We start from the raw sequence: 24,500 nt of genomic DNA on the forward strand, positions 1-24,500 counted from the left end.
TGCTTAGCATTACTTAGGAATAAAGCAATTAGGATTCAAAGGGAATAATTATCAGATTTAAAAAGAGGCCATTTAATGTTTGTCACTGTGTCATTACTCCTATTTAATGGTAGGAGAACACTAAGGAGTTAAAAAGCATCGTGAACATGGATTAGATAGTACAGTGAAACGAGTCACAACAGTTATAATTAAGAAGTGGGTAATTGTCACAGTTACTGCACAGTGACATGGAAGATACTATTGTTTGCCCCTATGCTTTCAACAGGAAGTAACAGGCAATTGAGTATGAAGTCTGCTGAAAATGTTTCAGATGATAAATACTGTAGATGGAAAACTCATGAATGATGCAATCAGTATGAACTGCTGCCCCAGCTCTGTCATGTTTTTTGGACTGTCGGCTACTAATAATTTTTTCTGATTTCTTTCTGTTCTTAATCTCTTCAACCCTTACACATCATGTTGTCTTCATTCTGCTCACATTGATGATGAGCAGCCAAGATCTATTGCATTTTTCAGATATTCTTTGGAATTTAGTTGAAAGCTGAGAATGCATTTAAATATCCATACTAGCTACTCTAGAAGAGTGAAATCCACCTATTTTATTGAAAGTTAAGGGTGGAGCTGAGGGTATAAAAACTAAATGAACAAAATGTGATGAAAGAAATGCTCCATTTTCAGTCATGAGAGATGTAAAATAGAAAATTCACTAATCATGAATAAACATTCTAATCTTCCTAAACTCTTTTAAGTGACTCCAAAAAAGGAGAGATTTCTCTTTCTCTTAGAGGAATCAGAGGATTAAAAATATAGAAATGAACCTACTACCAATGGGCCAAAAGCAAACAGAGAACAGAATTTAGTGCCCTAATAACAAGGAAAGTAATTGCTGCTGAATCAATTTCCCTCTTGATAAGATTTTAAAAACCACTAAGTACATATTACCCAGTGATGTGTGCATTCTTGGAAAAAGCTGCTGTGAATCTTCAAGGCAGCCCAGGTTTAAGTGATATGCAAAAAAAACTATGGTAATGATGATGACATTAAAAGGTTCATAGAACCACTATTAATAGCTAGAGGCAAGATGAAGCACTAGTTTTCTGCAAGGCATCACAGGCAAAAACACAAAGCTAAGAAGAAAAAAGAATGTGAATTTCAAGAACAGCTTAAAAAAAGCAGATGAACTCTTCTACCTACAGTCATCTAGAAAACAATAAGGTACTTGAAGAACAAAGACAAGCCAGAAATAAAATTGTGTATGTATTCTGTATGTATTACAATTCCAGCAATAACTCCATATTAGGAATTATGCTGAGCAAACAAAGCAATGCCATTGAGAACTCACTCAGTATTTGATGCCCGCAAGATGATATAATTATGTTACCTACAGAAATGTATCCCATAGGTGAGAATATACTTGGATACATCATTCTAGAACCACACAATAACTTTGACATTGCAAAACACTCGTTTCAGAACCAAATAACTGAATTTAAAGTTAATGGGTCCTTTCAGTCAGAAATGGAGAAATTAATCTTATTTTGATAAGTGTAATAAACTTTGCAAATAGAAGTCCAGTCTGAGCAATATATAAAGGAGATAAAATGAAGCATTGTATAAATATTTCCCTTGTGTGATTTAGCACTATTGTTCCATTTCAAACTTGTTGTAAAAACAAATATTTTATTTAGAAAAGAATAGTATTTTGCAAAAGTTAGTTGTTTTTACTCCTTTTTGGGAACTCATAAAGAGCAATATTGGATGCAAGTGAAATCCCTCATAATATAAGTGAAAATAAAAAGGCTCAGTTCTCCGTCTAGCATGAGTAAAGAGAAGCACAGAAGAGAATTTTAAATTTGATGCTTATTACTGTAATTTCAGAAGTTCCCTGTCTCAGCAAACAGCAGATATTTTCTTTAAAAGTGAGTATTGTACTACTTCTGACATTTGTTCTTTAAACAAGCATGTAGGACAGAACAGATGTGATTTACAACAGGAAATACCAACCCTGTAAGCATCAATGAGAACAGGTAAATATTTTAATATAAGAGGTCCTAGTGAGATTTCTTCTGAAGTGCATTTTCAGAATTGGGGCCAAAAGAGAAGAAATGACACAGTTGCAGAAGAATTCACAAGAAGTAGAGTTGAAGTATAGGATAGTCATTAGGGAGTTAGCTTCAGAAAATCCTTCACGTAAAGAATGATGCAGAACAATTGTCCTGCTGACTGAGAATACACACACTGAAGAACCGTACCCAGGAAAAGCTTGCTTGGAAACCTGCTTCCAAACAAATCATTCTTAAATACTTAGCATCAAATATGAATCTGAATTATCAACCAAAGCAGGGTATATAAGAAAATAGAAATGGGCTAATTAGGTGCAGGAAATACTGGTGTTGAGTACATACTGGAGAAAATCTGAGTATATTACTTTTTTTTTTTAATATATATAATGAATGATTAAAATAATCTATTATTTCCATTCACTATAACTGCTCCATTTAGTATCATTAGGAAATGGAGATTTATGAATGTAAGTATTTGCCAAGGAACAAAAGGGGGATGCGGGGGCTATTTAGCATTTGGCAGAAGGGAAATAAACAAGACTCTACTAGCTGTTTTACACAGTGGGCTTTTGCCCACAGTGGGCTAATTAACCTTAAGAAGATGCAAGATGAAAGGGGCTAAAAATCCGTCTCAATTGTCAGAGCACTGTATATGCTATGGTACTAATGATTTAAGTTTGTCTTAGAGAAGACCTAATTTGTGGAAATTAGAAAATATAAAAAGTAAGTTACTATGGAACAGTTGGCCTGTTTACCTGGCATTCTGTTTTTATACTATTAACAGCAAAACTTAGACTCTGAGGCTGAATTGATGCTAGTAAGTTAAACAGTACCAGAGAATATTTCCTAAAAACTGAACTCGGTTATTTTTGAAGGTAAACAGTAAGAAAGGACGTTGGCACAGTTCTGGCTGACGCCAAGTAACATCCTCCTAAACAACGCCTGGGAACAACTGAGAGGCTACCATGGGTGTTCAGCCATTCCCAGGTGCCACTTTGAATGTGGACTTCCTGTTTTTGAGACTAGAACGATGTAATGATATGTTCCCAAGCAAATTTATTTTACTAGTATAGCTCAAGTCTGAGTTTTCTGGAGCCTATTTTACCTGAAGGTCAAACTAACAGAATCTATTTAGCAAAGTTATATGGAGAAACCATATCTATAATTTTAATGAACAATGACCAGCCATTTTTGGACCTGGACACTGTATGCCATTAAGAAGGAAATACAACAACTTTATATTTCCTTTATATGCACTCTCTGTGCCAATAAATGTTTGACAAAAGCCAGAGGGCAGTCAGCCAGAGACTCCATTGTGGAAGGAAAGCCATTCTGATCCAATGAAGAGACAAGCAAGATGCTTTGACCACCACTTAGGGAAACAATAACATCATCATCATCAATCAAACCAGAGCTGCGTAGCAGAGAAGATATTGCTTAAGTCTTAGTTTGCCTAACAATACTAGTGATTAAGCCCCTACCTTACTTGCCAAAATAAATAAATAAATAAATAAAAATTTAGAGACCAACAGCAAATGGAATTACTGGATAAAGTGAGGTGAAGTATCTCAACCAACTCCTTACCTGTGGTGTGCATGTATTTGATAAGTGTAAAATTAGAGGATAAATGGAGACCTTCAGTCTGCAAGGCTGTACTCACAGTGAACTCTGACTGCAAAATTGGAGCCTATTACACACACACACACACACACACACAAGCTTCATTTTTGAGGACTAAACAAATCATTCTGCAGAAAATTTGATTCTTTGAGTTTAGCTAGTTATTTCAAGAAGAAGTGATTTCCAATTTGAGCAAAAAACAGATTCAACCTCAGCAAAACAGTTATGTGTTCAGTTTAAAAGCAGAAGTCCAAGTGTAATGTTGCATGTCTGCAATAATTTTACCAATTAGGGTTAAGAGATATTCGGCTACCCCTGGAATATGGATAACAATGAAACTACCATTAGTAATCGCCTTCAACAGAAAACTTATTCTATCAGTCAATTATTCAGAAATATTGTAGAGGGTCTTAGGCAACATTTTTTTTTTTTAGTATTTATTGTCAATTAAACAACAGATTGAATTGACTTAAGGCGTGGACCAAATGCCTGATGATCCAGTAGTATGGGAATAACTATTCTGCACTTCATCAGATGTTATTTTAAATGTTTGCATACAAAAATGTTACAGACAAAATTCTAATCCACGTTTTGCCTACAGCAGCATCATTCAGAAAAAAAAAATCCCCTGCAACATTGCTATTATTACACTGGTGTTGTTACAGAAGCCTAATATAGACTAAAAACATTTCTGCTGATTAGATTTCAATTAAAATTATATTTTTCTGTTTAGGGAAAACAGAGATATCATCCAGGCTGCAGCAACAATTCAGAATTGCACTGAGTACACCTTATTGCAATATTTTTCAGCCACTCACACCAGCTTCATAAGCATCACAGAATTGCAGGATCACAGAATGGTTAAAGTGAAAGGGACCTCTGGAGGTCATCTGCTCCAAACTCCCTGCTCAGGCAGGGAAACATTTAGCAGGTTGCCCAAGACCATGTCCAGGTGTTTTTTGAAGCTCTCCAAGGAAGGAGACTCCACAACCTCTATGGGCAATCTGTTCCAGTGTTCCATCACACAGTGATATGAATGCATAACATGCTGTCTTAGAAGGGGATGGTGACTAGGCAAGTTGATCAAATTAATAAAACAAGAAAATTATCCCCTTATAGACTTACTGTTTGAACTTTGTGGAAATCCAGGTAAGGAGGATGGACCATTCATTCCAGGCAGAAGAACAGGAGGAAGGCCAGGGAGTCCTGGATAAGCTGCTGGCAAACTGATACCATGAAGAGAACTGCTGTCCATCATGCCTGGTTGCTGTACTGTTAATCCTAGCACATCGGTAGCCTTCTTTATGCGATCCAATTCTTGCTGTGCCATCAGCTGTCTAACTGTTGTAGGAGCTAAATAATCTTTCTCCCGATCTAGCTGACTTCCCACAGTTTCTCTCACTTTTGTAATATGTTGTTTGGAAAATATGTGATCTCTTATGGACAAACGTGCGGAATATTTCACACCACATAGAGAGCATTCAGGCTTTGTTCCATCAGGCCCAGTCTGATTTATCATGAATGGCTTCCCTATGTTAATTTTGAATTTCTTTTCTTTAGCCCGTGCATTCTGAAACCAGACTTGGACCACACGTTTGGGCAGACCAATCTCATTCCCTAGCATTTCACATTCTTGCATTGTTGGAGTCCGGTAGTCACTAAAGCAAGCCTTGAGAACTTTAAGCTGCAGGTTACTCATTTGCGTTCGGAAACGTTTGTGCCCTGGCCGATCACTGTTTTTGGATTTAAAGGGATTGCTAGCTCCAAATGGATTAGGTGAACTTGGATCAGCTATGCTTGAAGTTTCACTGCGGTCAGCATTATCATCGGGGTCATCAGTAATGTAGTAACTTTGGTCATGATCACCATCCTTGTCACTGAAATGTATTGAGGGGCTTGTTAGGGAAAAGAGAAATTTATCATCAGTATTGTCATTTGTAGGTGTAGTTGCAGCTTTTGTTAGCGTATCATTTGCAAGTGGTTTTGGTTCTTTGGGAGGTGATGCAGGCTTTGCATCCCCTGAACTGCCAGTCGTGCTTTCCATTTCATTGTTCCCCTCATCCCCTGTCGTGGCATCACTAATTGCTGTATTAATTGACGAAGTCTCATCAAAGTCAGTCTTGTTTTGATCATATCCAGAGTCAGTAGGAGGGGCATTCAAATTTTCTATATCCTCATTAGACTCTGCTTTAAAAGAAGAAGGACTTAAGAGATTCTTCGGTGACATTTCTGCAGTTTTGCTAACAGGGGTTGATACAGTAGAGGCTAATTCATTTTCACTTGATAATTCAGTTTTTGCTAATGACAATGATGGGTAATCAAAAAATATGTACTTTTGGGGACTTTCTCCTCCATCTTCAGTTGATATCAAAGGACTTGGAGGCAAACTATAACCTGCCTGTTTCCCTTCATTCCAATGTCGAGAGCGAATATGACTTTCTAAAGCTGATTTTGCTTTAAACAGAGCTCGACAAAAAGGACATCTTTTATGGGACTGGGCTGGACCAACTGCACGGAATTGTCCCTTTCTTTCTCGGGCTCTTGTATTCTGAAACCAGACTTGTACAACTCTCTTTTTAAGTCCCACTTCACGTGCAATGTGATCTAACATCTTTCTGGTGGGGTTGGAATCTAATAGGTACTTTTCATAAAGTATTTCCAGCTGCTCTGGAGTAATTGTAGTTCTTAAACGTTTATCACGATGTTGATCTTCTCCACTGTTTCCTCCCTCTTTCTCACTACAGTTATTGTCTTCTTTATCATCCAATTTTCGTTTCATGGAACCAGAAACTGTAGCAGGGTGTGTCGTGTGTGATGAACCAGTCTGTGGTGGCATCTGAGCAAGAGAACTATTAAGTAACTGTCCAGTCATCAAAGGATTATTGGGGTCAAATATCATATAGGGCATATCCATTGGTCTTTCTAAAAACTGTGAGTGAAGAAATTGGTTTTGGGCTGCTAGGAAATGCATGTGCTGGTGCTCTTGCCAAAGTTCTAGAGTTGGAAAGGCAACTGTACACTGATCACATTGGTACTGTAATAACTGAGGAGGTAGACTGTTCTGTAGAGGAGTCATTGAAATTGGTAAAGGACTGGATGGAACAGGTGTAGTTTGTGATGCAGAAGGAGGTCTCCCTACTATTTGTGGTGGTTTTTGTTGCTGTGGTTGAGAGGCTGAGGGCTGAGGATCAGAAGGGTTTACTGGAGCAGACTGTACTGGTTTGGTGCTTTGGGAAGTTGTATCAGTTTGCTTAGAGATGGTTTCATTTTGTTTTGGTTTTTCTGTGGACTCCGGTTTAGGAGAAGCCTTCTCAGGTTCTGGTTTGGGTGATGGAATCAAAGGAGTACTAGAACCAGAGCCAGAGCTTGCTGCTGTGACTGCCAGGCTTTTTGATGAGTCACTTTGGCCTGAAACTGTGCAGTTCTTATACACTGTTTGATCAGAGGCATCCATGGAATCTTCAGTTTGGCTTTCATCTTGAGCATCATCATCTTCATCTTTATAACACTGCTTTTTCTGGTGTGTAATCAAATCAAAGATCCTGGGAAAAACTACACTGCACTTTTTGCACTGATATTGCATGTTACTAGTTCGAATGTAGCGCTCATTTGTCAATTCCCTTTTCTCATTGTCTTTAGTTTCAGCTTGATTTTCGTAACTTTTGCGAGCTTTTTGTCGTGCATTTTGGAACCATACAACAATAACTCGAGTAGGTAGGTTAAGAACAGTTGAAAGTTGTTCAATTTCATCATCCTTTGGATAAGCATTTGTATCAAAGAAGTCTTGGAGGACACGAAGCTGGTAGTCAGTAAATCGCGTCCTAGATGATCTCTTGCTGAAAGATGCATCAGACTTGTAAGGTTCTACAGTTGAAGGTTGGGGATCTATTCTGATATCTTCCAACACTGTTATGGGAGGGTTGCTGAAGTTATATGGAGAATCTTTATTTCTCTGTCGTTCTTTAAACAGTGTATTACGAAACCAGTGCTTGATAACTTTCTGTGAAAGACCAGACTTCTCAGCCATTTCTTGGATTTGTTCTTCACTTGGAGAATTGTTAATATCAAAATAAGCCCGCAATATTTTTAACTGGTCATCTGTAATTCTTGTACGTGGGCGCTTGAACTGAGAGTGGCGCAGGAAATTGGGATCTAAGCCCAGCTGCTGCTGACAAAGCTGGGTAAGATCTGCAGACAAAGTATCCATTGGTGGCAACTGGAGGGCAAGCTGAGGAGGCAGTGCAGGATGCTGCACTGGCTGCATCATAATTGGAGGGAAGAGTGGGAGATCAAGTGAAACAGGAAGCTGGACTTGAGGTGGGGCTGATGGTGGTGGTGGTGGTGGAGGAGGTGGTGGTGGTGGAGGAGGTGGTGGTGGTGGTGTGGGTGGTGGAGCTTGTAAAGGAGTGGGAGTTGTGTTTTGAATTTTTCCAGCCCCAGCTGAAGAAGGCTGAGAAGGAGTTGGAGGAGGAGGTGGAGGCGGTGGAGGAGGTGGTGGTGGTGGCGGCGGTGTTTCTGGGGAAGATGGAGAAATTGGATAAAGCTTGTCATATGCCTCCCTGTACTGCCGGGCAAACTTTTCTAATGCTCCATATGGAAAAAATTGTCCATGCACATGCTCTTGGTGACTCTTCAAAATAAGAATATTGGAAAAGAGCTTACTGCAGGTTCCACATTCCAGTTTGTCTGTATTTTCACCTTCACCAGTCTTGCTTTTTTTCTGCACTTTTTGTCTGTTCTCATTGTATTGGATAACTAACTCAAACCCAAAGTTCTCCAGCAAAGCCTTGGCTGCATTCCCCCTTGCTCCAGAAGCTATTCTGGGTGGTGGGATGGCTGGTTCTGAGGATTTTGGCTTCTTCATGTCTTTGTTTTCTTTTAGTCCTTCATTCTCATTAGTAAATTCTTGCTTTGGCTTCTCTTGTTTCTCAGAAATCTCTTCGGACTCCTTATATGATGGCATATCCTTTATCAACTGGCAGTCAGTACTTACTAAGCTGTTTTGCTCTGCTTTCATCAGCTTGTTGCTTTGCTGCTGCTGTTTTTGAGACTGAAGCTGGGGTTGAGTGGATTGGTACTGTTGTGCTTGTTGCTGCAGTATCTGAAGCTGTGTTTGGCCCACATGATGCTGAGTTTGAATCTGCTGCTTCAAATCTTCTAGCAGTGATCCTGTCATACCAGCCATTCCAGGCATACCGAATGTGGCAGAACCAGGCAAACCCAGATCTGGGCTTAAGCTAAATTCTGTCCCAGGTATATAGAATGGGAAAAGGAACTGAGGCTGTTGAAATTGTAAGAGTGTTTCTGGTGTCATCGGAAAGTGAGGCAAAAAAGCTGGGTTTAGAAATTGGGGTTGAAAAAATGCAGCTTGCTGTTGCAGTTCATGCTGTAGTTGCATTTGAAGTTGTGCTGGTGACTGGGGTGGGTGATGTGTAGGCTGAGCAGAAATTAATTCAGAAGCTTGCTTTTTATTTAGTTCTTTGGCATCTAAATGTGTTTCTTTGCTGTTAACTGCTGGTAAGCTCATAGAATCTAGCATTCCTTGGCTGGGGCTATTAACATTCCCTGCTACACTATTTCCGCTACTTATATTACCACTTGGTTCTAATTTTGCAGCCCTTGCCTTTGTCTGATGAAGCACAGATCTCATATGGATTTCCAATGTAGAACTTTGGCTATATGCAACATTACAAATGCTGCACTTGTAGGGTTTGTTGTCAGTGCTGCTGTTAGTTTCTTGAGGGACAGGACTTGATGCTTCCTGCAAAACCTTTTTGAGTTTATGTAGATGGGAGACTGAGTTATAGTGGACCAAGAGAATGTTCTTTTGGGTGAAAGACTCTTTACACACTGTACACTTATATGGGCGAGACGGATCTAGAAATTTTTCCATAGTAAAATTTGGCCCTTTTCTGAAAGGTAAGGTCCGCTTTGGTTCTGAGCCCATATCATCTGGAATAGAGCTACTATCACTTCCTACAGGACTTGCTTTTCCTTCCTGATCCATCTCATAATCTCTTTCTATTTCCTGTTCGAGTGCATGATCATCTTGTCCCATATTTTCACTTTCTGCCCAGAGTTCACCATTGACAGGTAAAGATGCGCACAGCTGCTGAAGTTCAGCTTCATTGAGTTCAGGGTGGCCTGCTTCCAAGTGTTTTTTTAAAGCCTGGAATGTACGGAAGCTACGTTGGCAAAGGCTACACATAGTAGCTGCCCGAATAGCATGATATTGGGAATGTATCTGAAGCTTCTGCATAGTCTTAAAAGCCAAGCTACAATGGTTACAACGGTACTTATAGACATGGCGGTCAGAAACAGAGAGCTGTTGCTTCTTCTGCTGTTCATTTAGCTGATCTGGCATTGAGTCAGTGGTCTTTACATCTTTACTGCTACTCTTATTCCAATCTGCTGTTTCAGTAGATTCCTTAGGTTGCTTCTGTTCCTCGTTCTTAATTTCCATTCCAGCTTTTGATTCATCCATCCCAGGAGTACTTTTTTCATCCACAGGACTTTCACCTGGTTAAAGAAAGTGAAGTGTCTTTTATGCAGGTAGAAGGGAATAGCACATAATATTAGTGTTTTTGTTGTTGTTGTTGTTGTTTGTTTTCCATTGGAAATCAAGAGAGGCTATATATGCTGTGTGTTAATATAAGTAATAAAATGCAAGCATGATGATCAGAGTGACAGTAACAGTTGGACCAACAGCAGCACAGGGCTTCTCTTTTTCATAAGGTAGGAGTTTATTGGTATAATGTGAGTATTAAACAGTAAGAATGAGGGAGGGAGTAGAAATGGGGACAATAGTGAGGACAGGTGATTAAAAAGATAGGCTAGGAGGAAAGTGGTCTGAGGACAGAGGGACTAGCTTGCTGTGAGAGACAGCAAAGCAGCTTCCCAGCACAGAGTGTGGTAAGAGTACGGGATAAGAAACCTATTATTGCAAATGAAGTCAGGGTTATTTGCCTAACGTTCCCCACAGAAGCTGGTGAAAGTGCCACTGTGTTTTAGGACTGGGCCTTATTCGTTGGGTAAACAAGGAGGGTCTTACCTTCAAAGAGGTTAGGCACTACTGCCTGATTAATTTTACCTCTACAGCAAGAAAGCATTCTCATATACACGTATATCCTAGTAGCTTTGCATGGGTGCAGATAGCCAAATTCAGACCCCTTGATACATTTTTTTTAATCTCTGTGGCTATATGCAAGCCAAAAAGGATTCACTTTACTAAGAAAGAAAGAAGTGGTTTATTCCTAAATTGTCCAAACCTAGCTTTTATGTGTCTGGGCTATTTCTTGCATACCTGAATATTTCCCAGATCCCTCTGCTGTGATGGTTGCAGGTGTGTCACGTTCAGATTTCTCTGAAGCAGCTGCTGACAATAGCATACTATTAGGCATCATGACATCTGGTACAGGAACCTTTGAAAGCCAAGAACACAGTATTATTAAAGGAAAAGTCACACTATTTAGTATTATACAGCAGTATTAAATTATTATAGCAGTATTAAAAGAAAATAAGAAAGAAAACTAAATTGGTTTTGTTGATCTCCAATTATATATTGCTCATTAAAGAGCCCTTTCAATTCTTTCTTCCTTTTTTTTTTTTTCTTTTTCTTATTCTTTTTTTTTTTTTTCATTTTAGTCGCAATGAGGTGGTTGGCCTACCACCACAACATTATAAATGAAGGAGTTGTCTATGGATACAGAAACGAATCCTTAAAGAGCTGGATCTGAGATTTCCAAGTACATGTCCTACTAAAAACGCAAGACAACTAGAACTAAGACACTAGGCTGTCTTGGGAGATCTGTTTTCTAACTGAATCTACAACTTAATAATAACATTCTACACCTGACTGTGTATTTACTGACATTGATTTGTGTAATGTTGAGACATTATTTTTCACAGAAATTTATTGTTTTGATATGGCCTGTGCAATTTCTCAGTCAAGAACAGGATTTCTTAGGTGAGTTCAGATGGGATTCTTTCTTCAAAGAGAGTTTGCTGGTTAAGGCATTCATCCCAGATATGGGACGAATCAAGTCTGTGCCCAAATCAGGTTAGGTACTTGAAAACAGGTATTCCTTATTCCGAAGAACTGCCCTACCTGCTTCACACTTTTTTTTTCTCTTCCCCATGAAAAATCTAAATGGCCTTTTATGTAGAGGCAGAAAGAAAAAAAAAAAAAAAAAAAGAGACATATTTTACAATGACACTTTTATTCTCCAACTAGAACCACTATTTTCATATTATATAATTTTCATATTATATAATGAAAGTACAGCTCAGTTATACACAGGAATATTTCTACATTTTATAACTACACTTTACAGGGAAGTTCTGTTTGTTGTTTTTTGTTTTGTTTTGTTTCCAAACTAGAATCATGATACCTCTGAGACCTGGATAATATTAGACCCACTTTATGGGTGTGCACTTAGAGGCACTGACAGGCTTTGTTTTTCCAAGGTAAAGTCAATGAGGAACTGCAGGTTTTCAGCATCTTTGAAATCCACCTCCAGTCACTTTCCCAAGGGACATCAGTCACTGGATGAACTGGCAACAGAATCTAAGAAACCTGACCTGTTCCCCATATCACGTTACCCAAATACTATGTCACAACAAATACATTGCCACGAGGCCTGAATACATTTCTGTAGCATGTACATCAGTATTTGGAACACTTACTGTCATAAGCAGCTTTTCCACACAGTCAGGGGACACACTGTGCAGATGGGTCAAATGAAGCTGGAGATGCATTTTGTTGCTGAGGACATCCTGGCAGAGGGGGCAGCAGATAACAGGTTGCATTGAATGCTGTGACAGGACATGCATCTGGATACGATTTGAGTCCCTACTATTGTAGTTACAATAAGGACATTGATAGAACTGAAAAACATCAAATTAAGATGCAGGCTATTAGTCAGCGTGCTTTTAATAACTTGATGATAGTGCTATTTTAATAGCACATCATCTCTGTTTTATTTTTGAGTTATTTGGAAAAGTTCTAGAATACAATTAAATTCTTACATTTTCCTTTACCTGCTCATGACAAAATTTACTGTCCTCTGGAGGCTTTGATTTTTTAGCTGCACCATCCTCTTCTTTTGCCAGAAGAAGCTGTTGTGCCCCTACCACAGTGTTCACTTTTGGTTCCTTCTCTGGTGTGACTATTCCTGTTCCGAAAACATAATTTTTAAGAACACATTTTAAACTTTAAAATATCCTATTTTACAAAGAGGCTGTGATTCCAAAGGTCTGTGTTGTCTCTGAGGGTATTTTTTTCAAGTTCTGAGAAAAAAAAAATTGAAAAAAAAAAAAAACCTGGTAAGTATAAAGGTGAAAATACACTTTTATCCTTGATGGAGACTCTATAAACACATTTTTAAATGGACTCTTCTCTACTGTTTAGATAACCTAGGTTACCTTTAAAAATTAATCAATAACATGCTTTATTTAGCAGCTCGGTGTGAATTTGTGTATTACATTAAAACAAATCAGCTTTTGCTTAAAAATCCTGTTTTCCAAAATAATTAATTTACTGATGTTTAATTACCCTCTCTCTTTTCTAAACTGTCTGAGCAATATGATTATTGTGCTGTTTTGATAACTCCTGCCTAGTTACAATTCTGAAGCTAAATATAGTGAGGCTTTAAAAGAAATACTGTGGAGAATAGGATTTCAGAGATAAATTAATATTCATTATATACAAAGATCAGTCATTTGGGATTGCCTTAGATGTTTACACTGTGGATTTTTATAGTTTGGCATTTGTGATCAAAACCAGAATATAATTGTTTTCTATAGATAGTTCTACTATTAAGTATTAAATACTATATTTAATATTATGCCTGAACTAGCTGTGTAACGTGGCCCAGTCTTGCACACATCAAAGAAAGGAGTGCAATTCTAATTTCCCAGTCCATCAGAAAATTCTTTCCAGCGTCAATTTGCCAGATAATCTCTTCTGCTAGGCTGGATATTACAAGAGCATTGGGTAGGCATGTCACATACATCTCACGACAAACACAAAACCTCATTTACCAACTATTCCAATCTCATCATAGTGCGGCATCATCTGACCTTTTTTCTGCTGTTTATTATGAGTATTTCTAATTTTAACTTTCAATTTTCACCATCTTCCAGTCAATTTGCAACTAAATTATTTCCAGGGTGAGGACACTATCACTGGACACTGGGTGCAAATACATCTTGAAATGCAATGAAGCTAAACCATTGATTGCTATCAGACCCAACATAAATATATAGTCCAGGGGTAATCTGATTGTATGCTGTGCATGAAGATTTATCTTGATTTTTTTCAATCCACATAAGGTTCATATAAATGAACAAATTGCACCTCATTGCACAATAACCTAGGATTAATTTAAAAATAAGGTCATGGACGTTTTGGCAACAAGGTAAACATGAACAAAGAAAATGCTTGTATTTTTCTGTAGACAAAACTAAGAACTTTTATTGTTATCAATATCATATACAATTTGTGCAATGTTCGATATTAAAAGAGCAACATTAAAGAGAAGTAAAATAAGAGAAAAACTTTCAAGATAAATATCAAATCCTCATGGTAAAATAATAAACAATTGAAAACTGAATCATACAGAGACATATTCTGAAGGGCATTTAAAAACAAACAAACAAAAAAAAAACAAAAAAACTTTTTATGACTTATACATTAATGTTGACTTCCCCACACATTGTTTTTCGTTCCTAAGATGGTAATTATTTCTTTTGGTGTAATTTAGGCAAGTAATTCTAGCATGTTCTTGCTCAAATTAAAGTTTATTCTTGCCACATTTTCCTACTTTTAATCACCAATTTGTCAACATAGGTTTAATATCTGTACAAGCTGCTTTCTGGAGCCCCACTGAATTTTTACTCTCTCAGGAACGGCTCCTGGAGGCCTCATTTAGATGGCTCAGTAAGGGTTGTGCCTACAACCTGAAGGACTGGTGAAGCTGTAAAGGCAAAATCTACATGATACAGCAACAAAAGACACCATTTTATTACTCAGTTTGGTTTATTGTAATACAGTACTCACTGGCACAGCTGTATTTACTTGGCAAGACACCATTATTATTTAAATGTCTTAACTGTGAGAGTTATACAAAGTAAAAAAGTGACATACTATATTAACAGAGAAAGGTTGCTTCTCAGGTTTTAGAAGGATAGGTTCAAATTATTAACCTCTCTTCATTTCCAACTGTCAAAAATGTCTAACAGTTGACTACTGTTTCTTACCTTTATCATATGTCACTTTTAAGATGTTCCTTTATAAAGACAAATGGGCCAGAATCTCAGCTGGTGTATAATCCATTATACAGGATGATGAATTTAAAAACCAAAAGAAAACAATTCTGCCTTCTCTTCCTCTTCTCACATTAGATTGTTTTCAACATTTTGTTACAGAAATTAGGATCCCAATTCTGCTCCAAAATCCATTTTAGAAAATGCATTTAACTGTGTTTTTGGCATTGGCATGTAACTGCTAATGAAATTTAGCTTGGAGTGTACTCTGCGTGTGCCCGGGCACACACAAGGTTAATATTACACATCATCTTCCACCACAGGATAGGACAACTTAATTACTTCAAAGGGCCAATAATAATCATAAAACACAAAGTTCTTGTTTCAATAAAAACAAATATTTTTTGGTTAAATTTTCTTTTGTGGTTAATATAATAAAACCATAGAATCGTAAAACACTGTGCTGGGGTCAATAAATGCATAACAAAGCACAGCTTTTTATTATGCTTACTATGATATTTATATAAATTGTTGAAATTTACAGAGCCTTTGTTGTTTTTGTTGTTGATGTTGCGCTGGATTCATTCAGTGCCAAACACCGTTACTTCTTAAAGGACCGAAGTTACATCTGGCCTATAGCAAAGCATATGTGACTGATGTTTGCACAAAAAGAGGGCTGATTTTTTGCTCTGGGGTGAAGCCACTTGCCCCTGTGCATGGTGAGGATGGAACTCCCCCCTGGTCATCACCTGTCACAAGTGTAGCTGCCAAAAGCAAATGAGGTTTGACTCCTCATGCAAGCGAATCATCCAGCTATTACAATTTAGTGCCTTTTCTTGCTGTGGTAACTTTCTGCTTTCTGTGTTGGATTCAACGTTTTAAGGAGCTGAACAAAAAACAGGCTGAACTAAGTCATGGTCTTACAGATAGCGTATTGAAGGAGGAAGGGGAGAGGAGAGAAAATATTCTGGTCCTGAGCATGAAGTGTGGCACTGTTTTCATAGCTGGGTGTTCCCCTGGCATGCTAGCAGCTTAAAAAGCAGCTGTAGGAAGAGACTGTTGTTATTCGTGTTTTAAATATGCACTTTCTATTCTTGAGACACACTGTTGCTTTTTCTCCTAATTGTGAAACACAACTGTAATTCATTTTACAACATATAATACACAACATTATTTTAGATGAATAATGTACTTTCAATACATTTAGCTGAAAAACTAAGTTTAATTATAAATAAGTGCCACAAAATAGACTAGTCAATGATTAACTGTCAGTTACGGAATTATTTAACTTGCGTAAAATTGCTAATACAAAAATGACATAATTCACTGCAATTCAGATGCCTTCACTTTCTTAGCATCTTTGAAACCCCAAAATAAAAATATAAATGTTTGTGTGACTAAGAAGGGGGAGAATGCTAAGGAAATAAAATCCTGGAAAACCTACAATCAAAATACTATTTAGTTATTTATGAATCTATGTGTTTGATAAAGATTGCAATAATTTAAGACTTCTGACACATTAGATGATGTTATTCAGCCTCAAAATAATTCTAAAATTATAATTACTGGTATTCTTTCTAATTAGAGTAGAATGAAAGGATAATTTTCATTGCAATAATGAAGGTTAATTTCCATCTTTCCTCGTGTTTACTACCTTATTAAAAAGTGCTCCCCTTAGCCATGGCAGAGACATATTACATTTTCAATGCAAATGTATTAATCTGGATAAATTCCATATTAATTCTGGCATTGCATAGAGCTGTAATTTGGATTATAATTAATCTAAAGTGGCACTAGATTTAAATGACAATATAAATGAGGCATTAGTAGGCTTTTCTATTCTGAATGAATATTCAACAAATATAACTTGCATATTGCCAAGTCTCATTTTGAAAGCTCTACTCCTTGAGATAAGGTAAGCAATACAGCACAACAGCTTACACAAACATAGTGTTACTAAATACATGTTAATCCTTTCTCGTCTAATAGATTCTATGCTAAAGAGGGGTCACACCACTTTCCTATCTAACTTGTTAGTATTGTGATTAATTTATTGGTTTTCCTGAGATTTCTTTGGCAAGACTTGCAACACTCAATTCATGAGAAAGCCCAAATTAACATTCAATTAAACATAAGCAGTTATGCAGTCATTAGAAATACTTGTCAGCTGAGTGAAAATTAAGATGATGATCTGAAAGATACATATGGAGAATTAATTTAGATTATGAAAATAAAGTTTCTACAAGATTTAGGATTTTACAGTACAAACTGCTTTCTCTAAAGCACAAAGGCAATCATGTATTTCAGCCCTTGTTTGTATATGAATCTTACTGCAAGTTATTTGTGTAATTGCTGGCACGGGAATGCAAAACAATTATGCTGTTTTTTTGTAGTGCACCCAGTAGGCATTTGGATATAGGTTTGTCCTAATTAAACTTGGCCCTTATGAGCAACTAATCCTGATGGAATTTTGAGAATTCCCCTTCAGGATTTTTTTCTAGATGCCATCCTTTTTTTCTGCTTTTTCTTTTTTTCTTTTTCTTTTTCTTTTTCTTTTTCTTTTTCTTTTTCTTTTTCTTTTTCTTTTTCTTTTTCTTTTTCTTTTTCTTTTTCTTTTTCTTTTTCTTTTTCTTTTTCTTTTTCTTTTTCTTTTTCTTTTTCTTTTTCTTTTTCTTTTTCTTTTCCTTTTCCTTTTCCTTTTCCTTTTCCTTTTCCTTTTCCTTTTCTTTTTCTTTTTCCTTTTCCTTTTCCTTTTCCTTTTCCTTTTCCTTTTCCTTTTCCTTTTCCTTTTCCTTTTCTTTTTTTCTTTTTCTTTTTCTTTTTCTTTTTCTTTTTCTTTTTCTTTTTTTTTCTTTTTCTTTTTCTTTTTCTTTTTCTTTTTCTTTTTCTTTTCCTTTTCCTTTTCCTTTTCCTTTTCCTTTTCCTTTTCCTTTTCCTTTTCCTTTTCCTTTTTCTTTTCTCTTTTCTTTTCCTTTTTCTTTTCTCTTTTCTTTTCCTTTTTCTTTTCTTTTCTTTTTTCTTTTCCTTTTTCTGTTTCTGTTTCTCTCTTTCTCTTTTTTTTCTTTTTTTTTTCTGGAGTTTTAATACCATATTCTCTTTTATACAGCTATAAATGGACTGTCTGAGAAAAAGAGAGAGCTGACAAACTCCCTGAAGTGCTTTGCAGTGTCCCCTAAGCAGAATGTATGGTGGGAAATGCAGGCTCCAGGTGGCCCTCACCTCTCTCTTGATGAGTGTCCAGGACAGCCCCTGACAAGACTGTTCAGGAGGATGTATGTCTGCTTTGCAGCATGGCTTTACTGCACCACAGACAGCTCTTTCCAAGTCAAAAAGCCAGCCAAGGGAGTATATATATTTTAAACCACAACATAGTTTCTTGCTCAACATCATCCTTGTCATCATCTGCCTTTCTTCAGTCTCTTGATCTCAAAAAATAAAGCGACTGAAGAGCAGCTGAGGTTCTAAACTGTGATGGATACTGACCTTAGCACATCAACAAGCAAACATAAAGGAAGCTTTAATCTTTAGGTCAGTTTACTGAATTAATTCAGCACAAAAAGGGCCACACACACACACACACATATATATAAGTAAATGAAAAATGTTTACTATGTAAAGAGCAAATTACAGTGTGGGAGAGTTTGGGTGTAAAGAAACTCACATGTAAAATTATATTTTCTCTACAACTATAAGTCTTTTTGGAGAATACAACCTCCTTTGTATGCTGCTGTCATTGGCATACAAGGAAAAGATATATGACTACCTGAAACTAATAGGCTTCAACCTGTTTCAGCACTTCTTCTGCTTCAATGAATCTAACATAATGTAACTAGGTGTAGCGTGCGGCAAAAGTAGCCAATGTAATATTCATCGTGACCATAGATTTCCATCTCATACATAAAAAGCATGGATGAAGTCACATATTTGCCAAATCAAACACAGAAAAAGCCTTGGGTATCTACACCAGATGCTGGCCCTGGGTTTGTTTGTGCACAAGTAAATGTCATGACATAGGGGTTTTGTTTTCAAAGACAGTAGCTTTCATTACTGGGCTTTGTCTATTCCAGGAGATCAAAATTACCCAACCCATAATCCGTTTTCAATGATATTTCCTCTTTCTTAGGCTGAATCATCTGTAAACTTTTGCAATGGATTTTGTATATTTTTTTCAAAATGCCTCAAATAAATGCCCAGGAAGAGGCTAGATTCTTGGGAGTAACTGATCAGAGAGCAAGAACAAAAAATAATAACAACTCCCCCATGCACATTCTTTGGGTTAAAAGGGGGGCAAAACCTGACTGAAGAAAAAATTCAAGTGGTAACTAATCCTATGCTTATGAAAAATTAATATGCCATCAGAAGAATCACAAGTGCAGCTAAGATTAATGAAAGGCGCTTAAAAAATTACAAGCACACAAACTGATTTGATTAAAAAATAATCTCACTGGTCGTCCTGTAATATTCTTCAACTTATCCGCATCTATCCTGTCAGATGGTTATGATTAAAAATAGGTCAATGGGAGGCTACTGATAGAAATCACATGCAAAACGCACATGCAATGAATAGTAGTGGGAATGTCCAGACAGTTTAAAATGAAAGAGCATTTCATAAGTTAAAGAAAGGGGAAGACAAAATTCTATCATCTTACCAGAGTCTTTACTAGCCTTTTTGCCTTCACTATTGTCTCTCTCACTTGAGTCTTTATCATCACCAACAGCCACTGATGTACTTTTAGCAGACCCTTCTATGTCTTCACCTTGTTCTTCTGGGGACAAGCACAGAAAAGATCTAACTTAGTGACCATTTAGCAGCACTGAAAGAGGGTGTCAAAACAGGGAGAAGGGGGGGGGGGGGGGGGAAGGAAAGAAGGAAGGGAAAGAACAGCACTTTAAAGAGGTTGGACATTAATAACAAATAATTTTCAATACTTCAAAATCTAGCCAGAGATTCTGAACATGTCTTTATCAGAGTATCTGCTTCCCAACAGCATGACAGTTTTAAAGCTTGTCATTTTATATTCTTTAGCTAGAAATGATTTGTGTTAAAATACAGGCACACAGATGCACAGATGCATCACACTGGCTTGAACAAAAGCAAGCCCATGTAAAAATGTATCTTGAAGCCAAAAAAGAAAAAAGAAAAAAAGGTGGAATTCAAATATAAATCCTATTAGTACAGCAGTATCCCGCTAATTGCAGTAAGTAAGTATTAGGTATTAGGTACTGTATTAAATATAAACCTCTGGCTTTGCAGGAGAAGTCTCAAATTTTGTCTCCAGGGGGAGCCATTCAGGATAAATGATATAACTTGGTATATGGCTTCTGAGGAAGCAGCATTACCCACACCTCACTTACGTGTTCACACCAGCTAGATTACATGGAAATCTTCACAGTAACTCAAGCCTATTTAATTATTCTGTAAATCTTTGCTATGCTGCTACTGGTGGATTAATCTGTTTATGCAGTTAGCTTCTATGCTGGGGCTGTGTTAGCACTAATCCGTGAAAGGCCCACTGTTCCTTTTCATCCTGTGATCATTTGTCTCTCACTGTGCTGATGTCACATTTTAATGAATTTTTAGCAATCTGAGTAATGCCAGATAACCAGACTTGTAACTCCCCACAGCACGGCATGCTGTTTTCATTGCAGCACAAAAAAATAAAAATCATATTTCTCAGTTCAGGTAGGAATTATATAAATTAGGAGGTGAAAGTAAAATGGGATTCGAAGCACCAGGCTGCTCAATTTCATAAAATCTTTAATGACCATATAAATTAACCCTGGAAAGGCAAAAGGTCACAGACACACATTTGCATACACTCTTCTATTCACTTTTGATAAGCAGAGCTTTTATGCAGGGAACATGATACAATTAACCCTTCAGGAACCACACAAAATGCAACTACCGACATTTTAAGTGTCAAGCATTAACTGAAAATTACACACTGCATAAAATTTTCATTGTAAATGCTATAGTGATTGAAAGGGGAAATAGTGGCCCTCTTCGCACCCCATGTTTTATTAATAACATTCTGACAGCCGAATGAAATATCCTCTGTCATATGTAGCAGCTGAGCACAAAAAAATTGCTGCTTAGTGCCTTACTTGCCAGCCAGGCACTGAAACTGTATGCCTAGGCAAACAACCCTCAGATCGATGTGGTGACCCTATCCGATTCTCGACTCTCTGCAAAACCTTTTTTTAAATCGGAAGAGGGGAAAAAAAAAGAAAAGAAGGAAGGAAGGAAGGAAGGAAGGAAGGAAGGAAGGAAGGAAGGAAGGAAGGAAGGAAGGAAGGAAGGAAGGAAGGAAGGAAGGAAGGAAGGAAGGAAGGAGGAAAGAAAGAGAAAGAGAGAGAGAGAGAAAGAGAGAGAGAGAGAAAGAAAGAAAAAAGAAAGAAAGAAAGAAAGAAAGAAAGAAAGAAAGAAAGAAAGAAAGAAAGAAAGAAAGAAAGAAAGAGAGAGAGAGAAAGAGAGAAAGAAAAAGAAAACAGCTGCAATTTTGGAAACCAAACCAAAAAAAAAAAAGAACAAAAACCAACAACCCAAAATCTCAGCCACAGATCAATGTGTTTTGCATTGACATCGAAATATGATAGGACACACTAAGTATGTGTGTCCACTTTTTGGAACAATATAGGGGGAAAGATTGTCCCCTCTTCTAAAACTAATAGCATATTAAAAAAATAAAATAAAATTACCATCAAAATGGACACTCCACCCCCCCCCCCCCCCCCCCTTGCTGTTTTAGCACTCTCCCTGCTGCGGCCCCCTGCCCCCTCCTGCGATGATAGCTAATCAAACACGGGAGGCATCCCGGCCGCAGCTGGAAGCAGGACTGTGTTTGTCCGGGTGGCGGGGGAGCACAGTTCGGGATGCTGCTAGCCTGTGATCCTGCCTGGATCGGGCTGTGTTAATGCCAAGTGCGCACACATGAGGCTCGTATCCAGTGTCAGGCCCTGTGGCCTCACGAAGCCTGCGGCAAATCCCTTCTCGACTCATCCTTGGGAATGGCTGCACTGCTTATTCTACTAGATTTACTGGCCCAGTTCCCCTGGGCTGGAAAATGAAGTGTCAAAGTGCTACTGAGTGTCCTTATCTTGAGGGGACATAAAATTGTAAGGGCTATCGTGGCACACATTAATAAAACATTGTGTGTGTGTCAGGCAAAGAGAAAGAAAATTATGAAGGTACTAAAAGAAAAGCTACAGTATCATCTGGGTCTCATCAGACAATTTTTGCAGGGTGCTCTCCTGTTTTTCTGGTATGTGTTTTAAGTGTGAGAGAAATTCCCAGACATGTTCTCCTATACATCATCGTGGTGTCTGACCTCAGCCTGACCCTGGCAACAGTTTGAGAAATCTGAATGTGAACAAAGACTCTGTGTCAGCAGCAGGGAGAGATTGCGGGATAGACTTTCCCCATCAACTTAATCGCAAACAGCAGTTCTGAGGCCATAACTTTACAGGGCTCCACCAAGCCACAAACGCATAACCTTTAGAGGTGAAACTGCCCCCCTCTCCCCACCCCCCTTCTGTGATTTTTCTCAGTCTTGTGGTGCTCCCTTTGATGTAGCAAGGCAATTAGCTCTAATGTTCAAGTACTGCAGACCTGTTTTATGGTTTGGAAGGTGAGAGCTGTTTATTACAGGTAGGCTCCTGGGGGCCATAAAGGCTTTGCAAATTTTTAATCATGCAAAAAACTAATCAAAATGTAACTTATACACACCATAAAAATTAATATCATTATTATGCATAGTATAAATTGCCTGCCTTGGCTTTCAATGGCACTCACTTCTAGAAAATACATTTGGCATTCATTTCAGAATATTTATGCCATTCACTTCAGAAATAAATTTCATAGACAGAAATGATAATACAACTTCTCATATTTTCCTTCAAAATTACAAAAAGACTAAGATTCACACAGTTGCGACATTTATCAAAGGGTCAAGATGGAAATTCAACAGTTCTAACTTAAAGGCATTTAGTAAACTTACAAAAAAAAATCCTTAAGAAAGACCACCATTAGAATAGATATAGAGGATATCGAACGAAGCACTCTATCAAAGACACTACATACCTATGCAAAAGACAAATCAACAAACATTTCTTTTCAGTAATATTTTTGTTCTTACTTCATGTGCTAACCGACAAGGATACTATTAAGTTATAAAAACGTAATGATTCCTGTTTGAAGACACAAAATCAACAAAACAGAATATGATGGGGCCACAGATCCCAGAACTAGTCCTAATGTTCTCTTTTAAATTTACATGAGTCCTGACTATATACGTTTACAAATGTCAGTTTTGAAAATGAATAGACCAGCAGATTCAAATGTACTTTAATGACTTTAATAACACTTACTACTGCAATATGATATTTTATTCACACCTGGTTTTATTTTGTCTAAACATTGAAAATTTCTTTTGATGTTGGATCTCTTGAATTTATCAACCTTTTCCACACAACTGCCTTAGAATTAAACTCACACACACACACACACACACCAAAAAAAAAAAAAAAAAAGAGGTTAGCACAGACTGAACTAAAACCATAAAATCGTGGAAAAAGGAAAACTTAAGCTTCAGAGGTAATATTAATCAGCTGATATTGCATATTATATATTCTATGTCATATACGTTTGTATGTTAACCTACACTCTTAGATCCTGATTCTATTCCAATTTCATGAAAGGAGGCCCTTATGACCTTCCTCAGTCCAATGAAGTCAAGATGTGTGATGATTTCAATTGCAAAATCCAGGCCTCACCCAAAGCTGAATAGCAGATACCAGCAAAAAAATTAGATGAATATACATATATATTTGGGAAAAGCCAGACTTACTGAGGTGCAAATAAAAGAACAAATATATCCATCATAGCTATTGCAAGGTGTGTAGAAAAAAAAAAATCTAATTTTGAAATAAAATACTGAAAAGTTAAAGGAAAAATGTGGCAGAGTTGAAACAGCACTGATATGAATCAATGGACAGCAGTTACTGTTTTAGTCTTGGATTTTTTTTGTTGTTGCTGTTGATATCCCTTTTACCTTCTCCAAACTGCAAGTAATTTCCTAAATGAGGATGATCTACTAGTTGTGGATGAGTAATTGTGGTTATGAAAGAGAAAGCAAGATTAAGAAAGTGTATGTGGCTGAGGGCCAGATGGACAGGGAAAAAATAAATCAATCAACTAAAGTAGTAAATAAATAAATAGGAAATGAGGCAGAGATTAAAAAAATATAGTGTTTGTTATTCAATATGTTCAATAAACAGCTAAATCAACGGTACCCATAAATGTTCAGTATAGGTGTATCCCACGTTCAACTGGGAGAAGGAATGGCTTGATGACATTAACTATCAGGATGAAAAGGTAACCACTAGCAAAAGATAATGGAAGAATGGACTGAAGAGATGGACAAGCGGCAGATAGTATAGGGAAAAGATGAACAACAGAAGAAAACAAAATAAAAACTCATACAGTATGCAAGAGAAGAAAAAGTGAATTAAGAGCAGGTCTTGTGGATTTTATTCTGGAGCATCCCAGTTACT

General features: G+C 37.3%; 1 protein-coding gene across 7 annotated transcripts in view; it reads right to left on the reverse strand.

Moving 5' to 3' along the window:
* ZFHX4 (zinc finger homeobox 4) overlaps positions 1-24,500 on the reverse strand; it is a 151,518-nt gene that overhangs the window by 5,562 nt on the left and 121,456 nt on the right. For 3 of the 7 annotated variants that reach the window (XM_083823845.1, XM_083823841.1, XM_083823842.1), the window contains exons 5-9: positions 19,598-19,714; positions 12,711-12,856; positions 12,369-12,569; positions 10,987-11,104; positions 4,809-10,202 (exon numbers count right to left, since the gene is read on the reverse strand). In XM_083823845.1, the coding sequence (XP_083679971.1) occupies positions 4,809-10,202; positions 10,987-11,104; positions 12,369-12,569; positions 12,711-12,856; positions 19,598-19,714 (5,976 nt within the window). The remainder of the gene's footprint in view (positions 1-4,808; positions 10,203-10,986; positions 11,105-12,368; positions 12,570-12,710; positions 12,857-19,597; positions 19,715-24,500) is intronic. The other 4 variants (XM_083823847.1, XM_083823844.1, XM_083823843.1 and 1 more) reach the window with 3 other exon arrangements.

The sequence above is a fragment of the Anser anser genome (genome assembly GCF_964211835.1).
Source record: "Anser anser genome assembly, chromosome: 2".
In the NCBI taxonomy this organism is placed as follows: Eukaryota; Metazoa; Chordata; class Aves; order Anseriformes; family Anatidae; genus Anser; species Anser anser.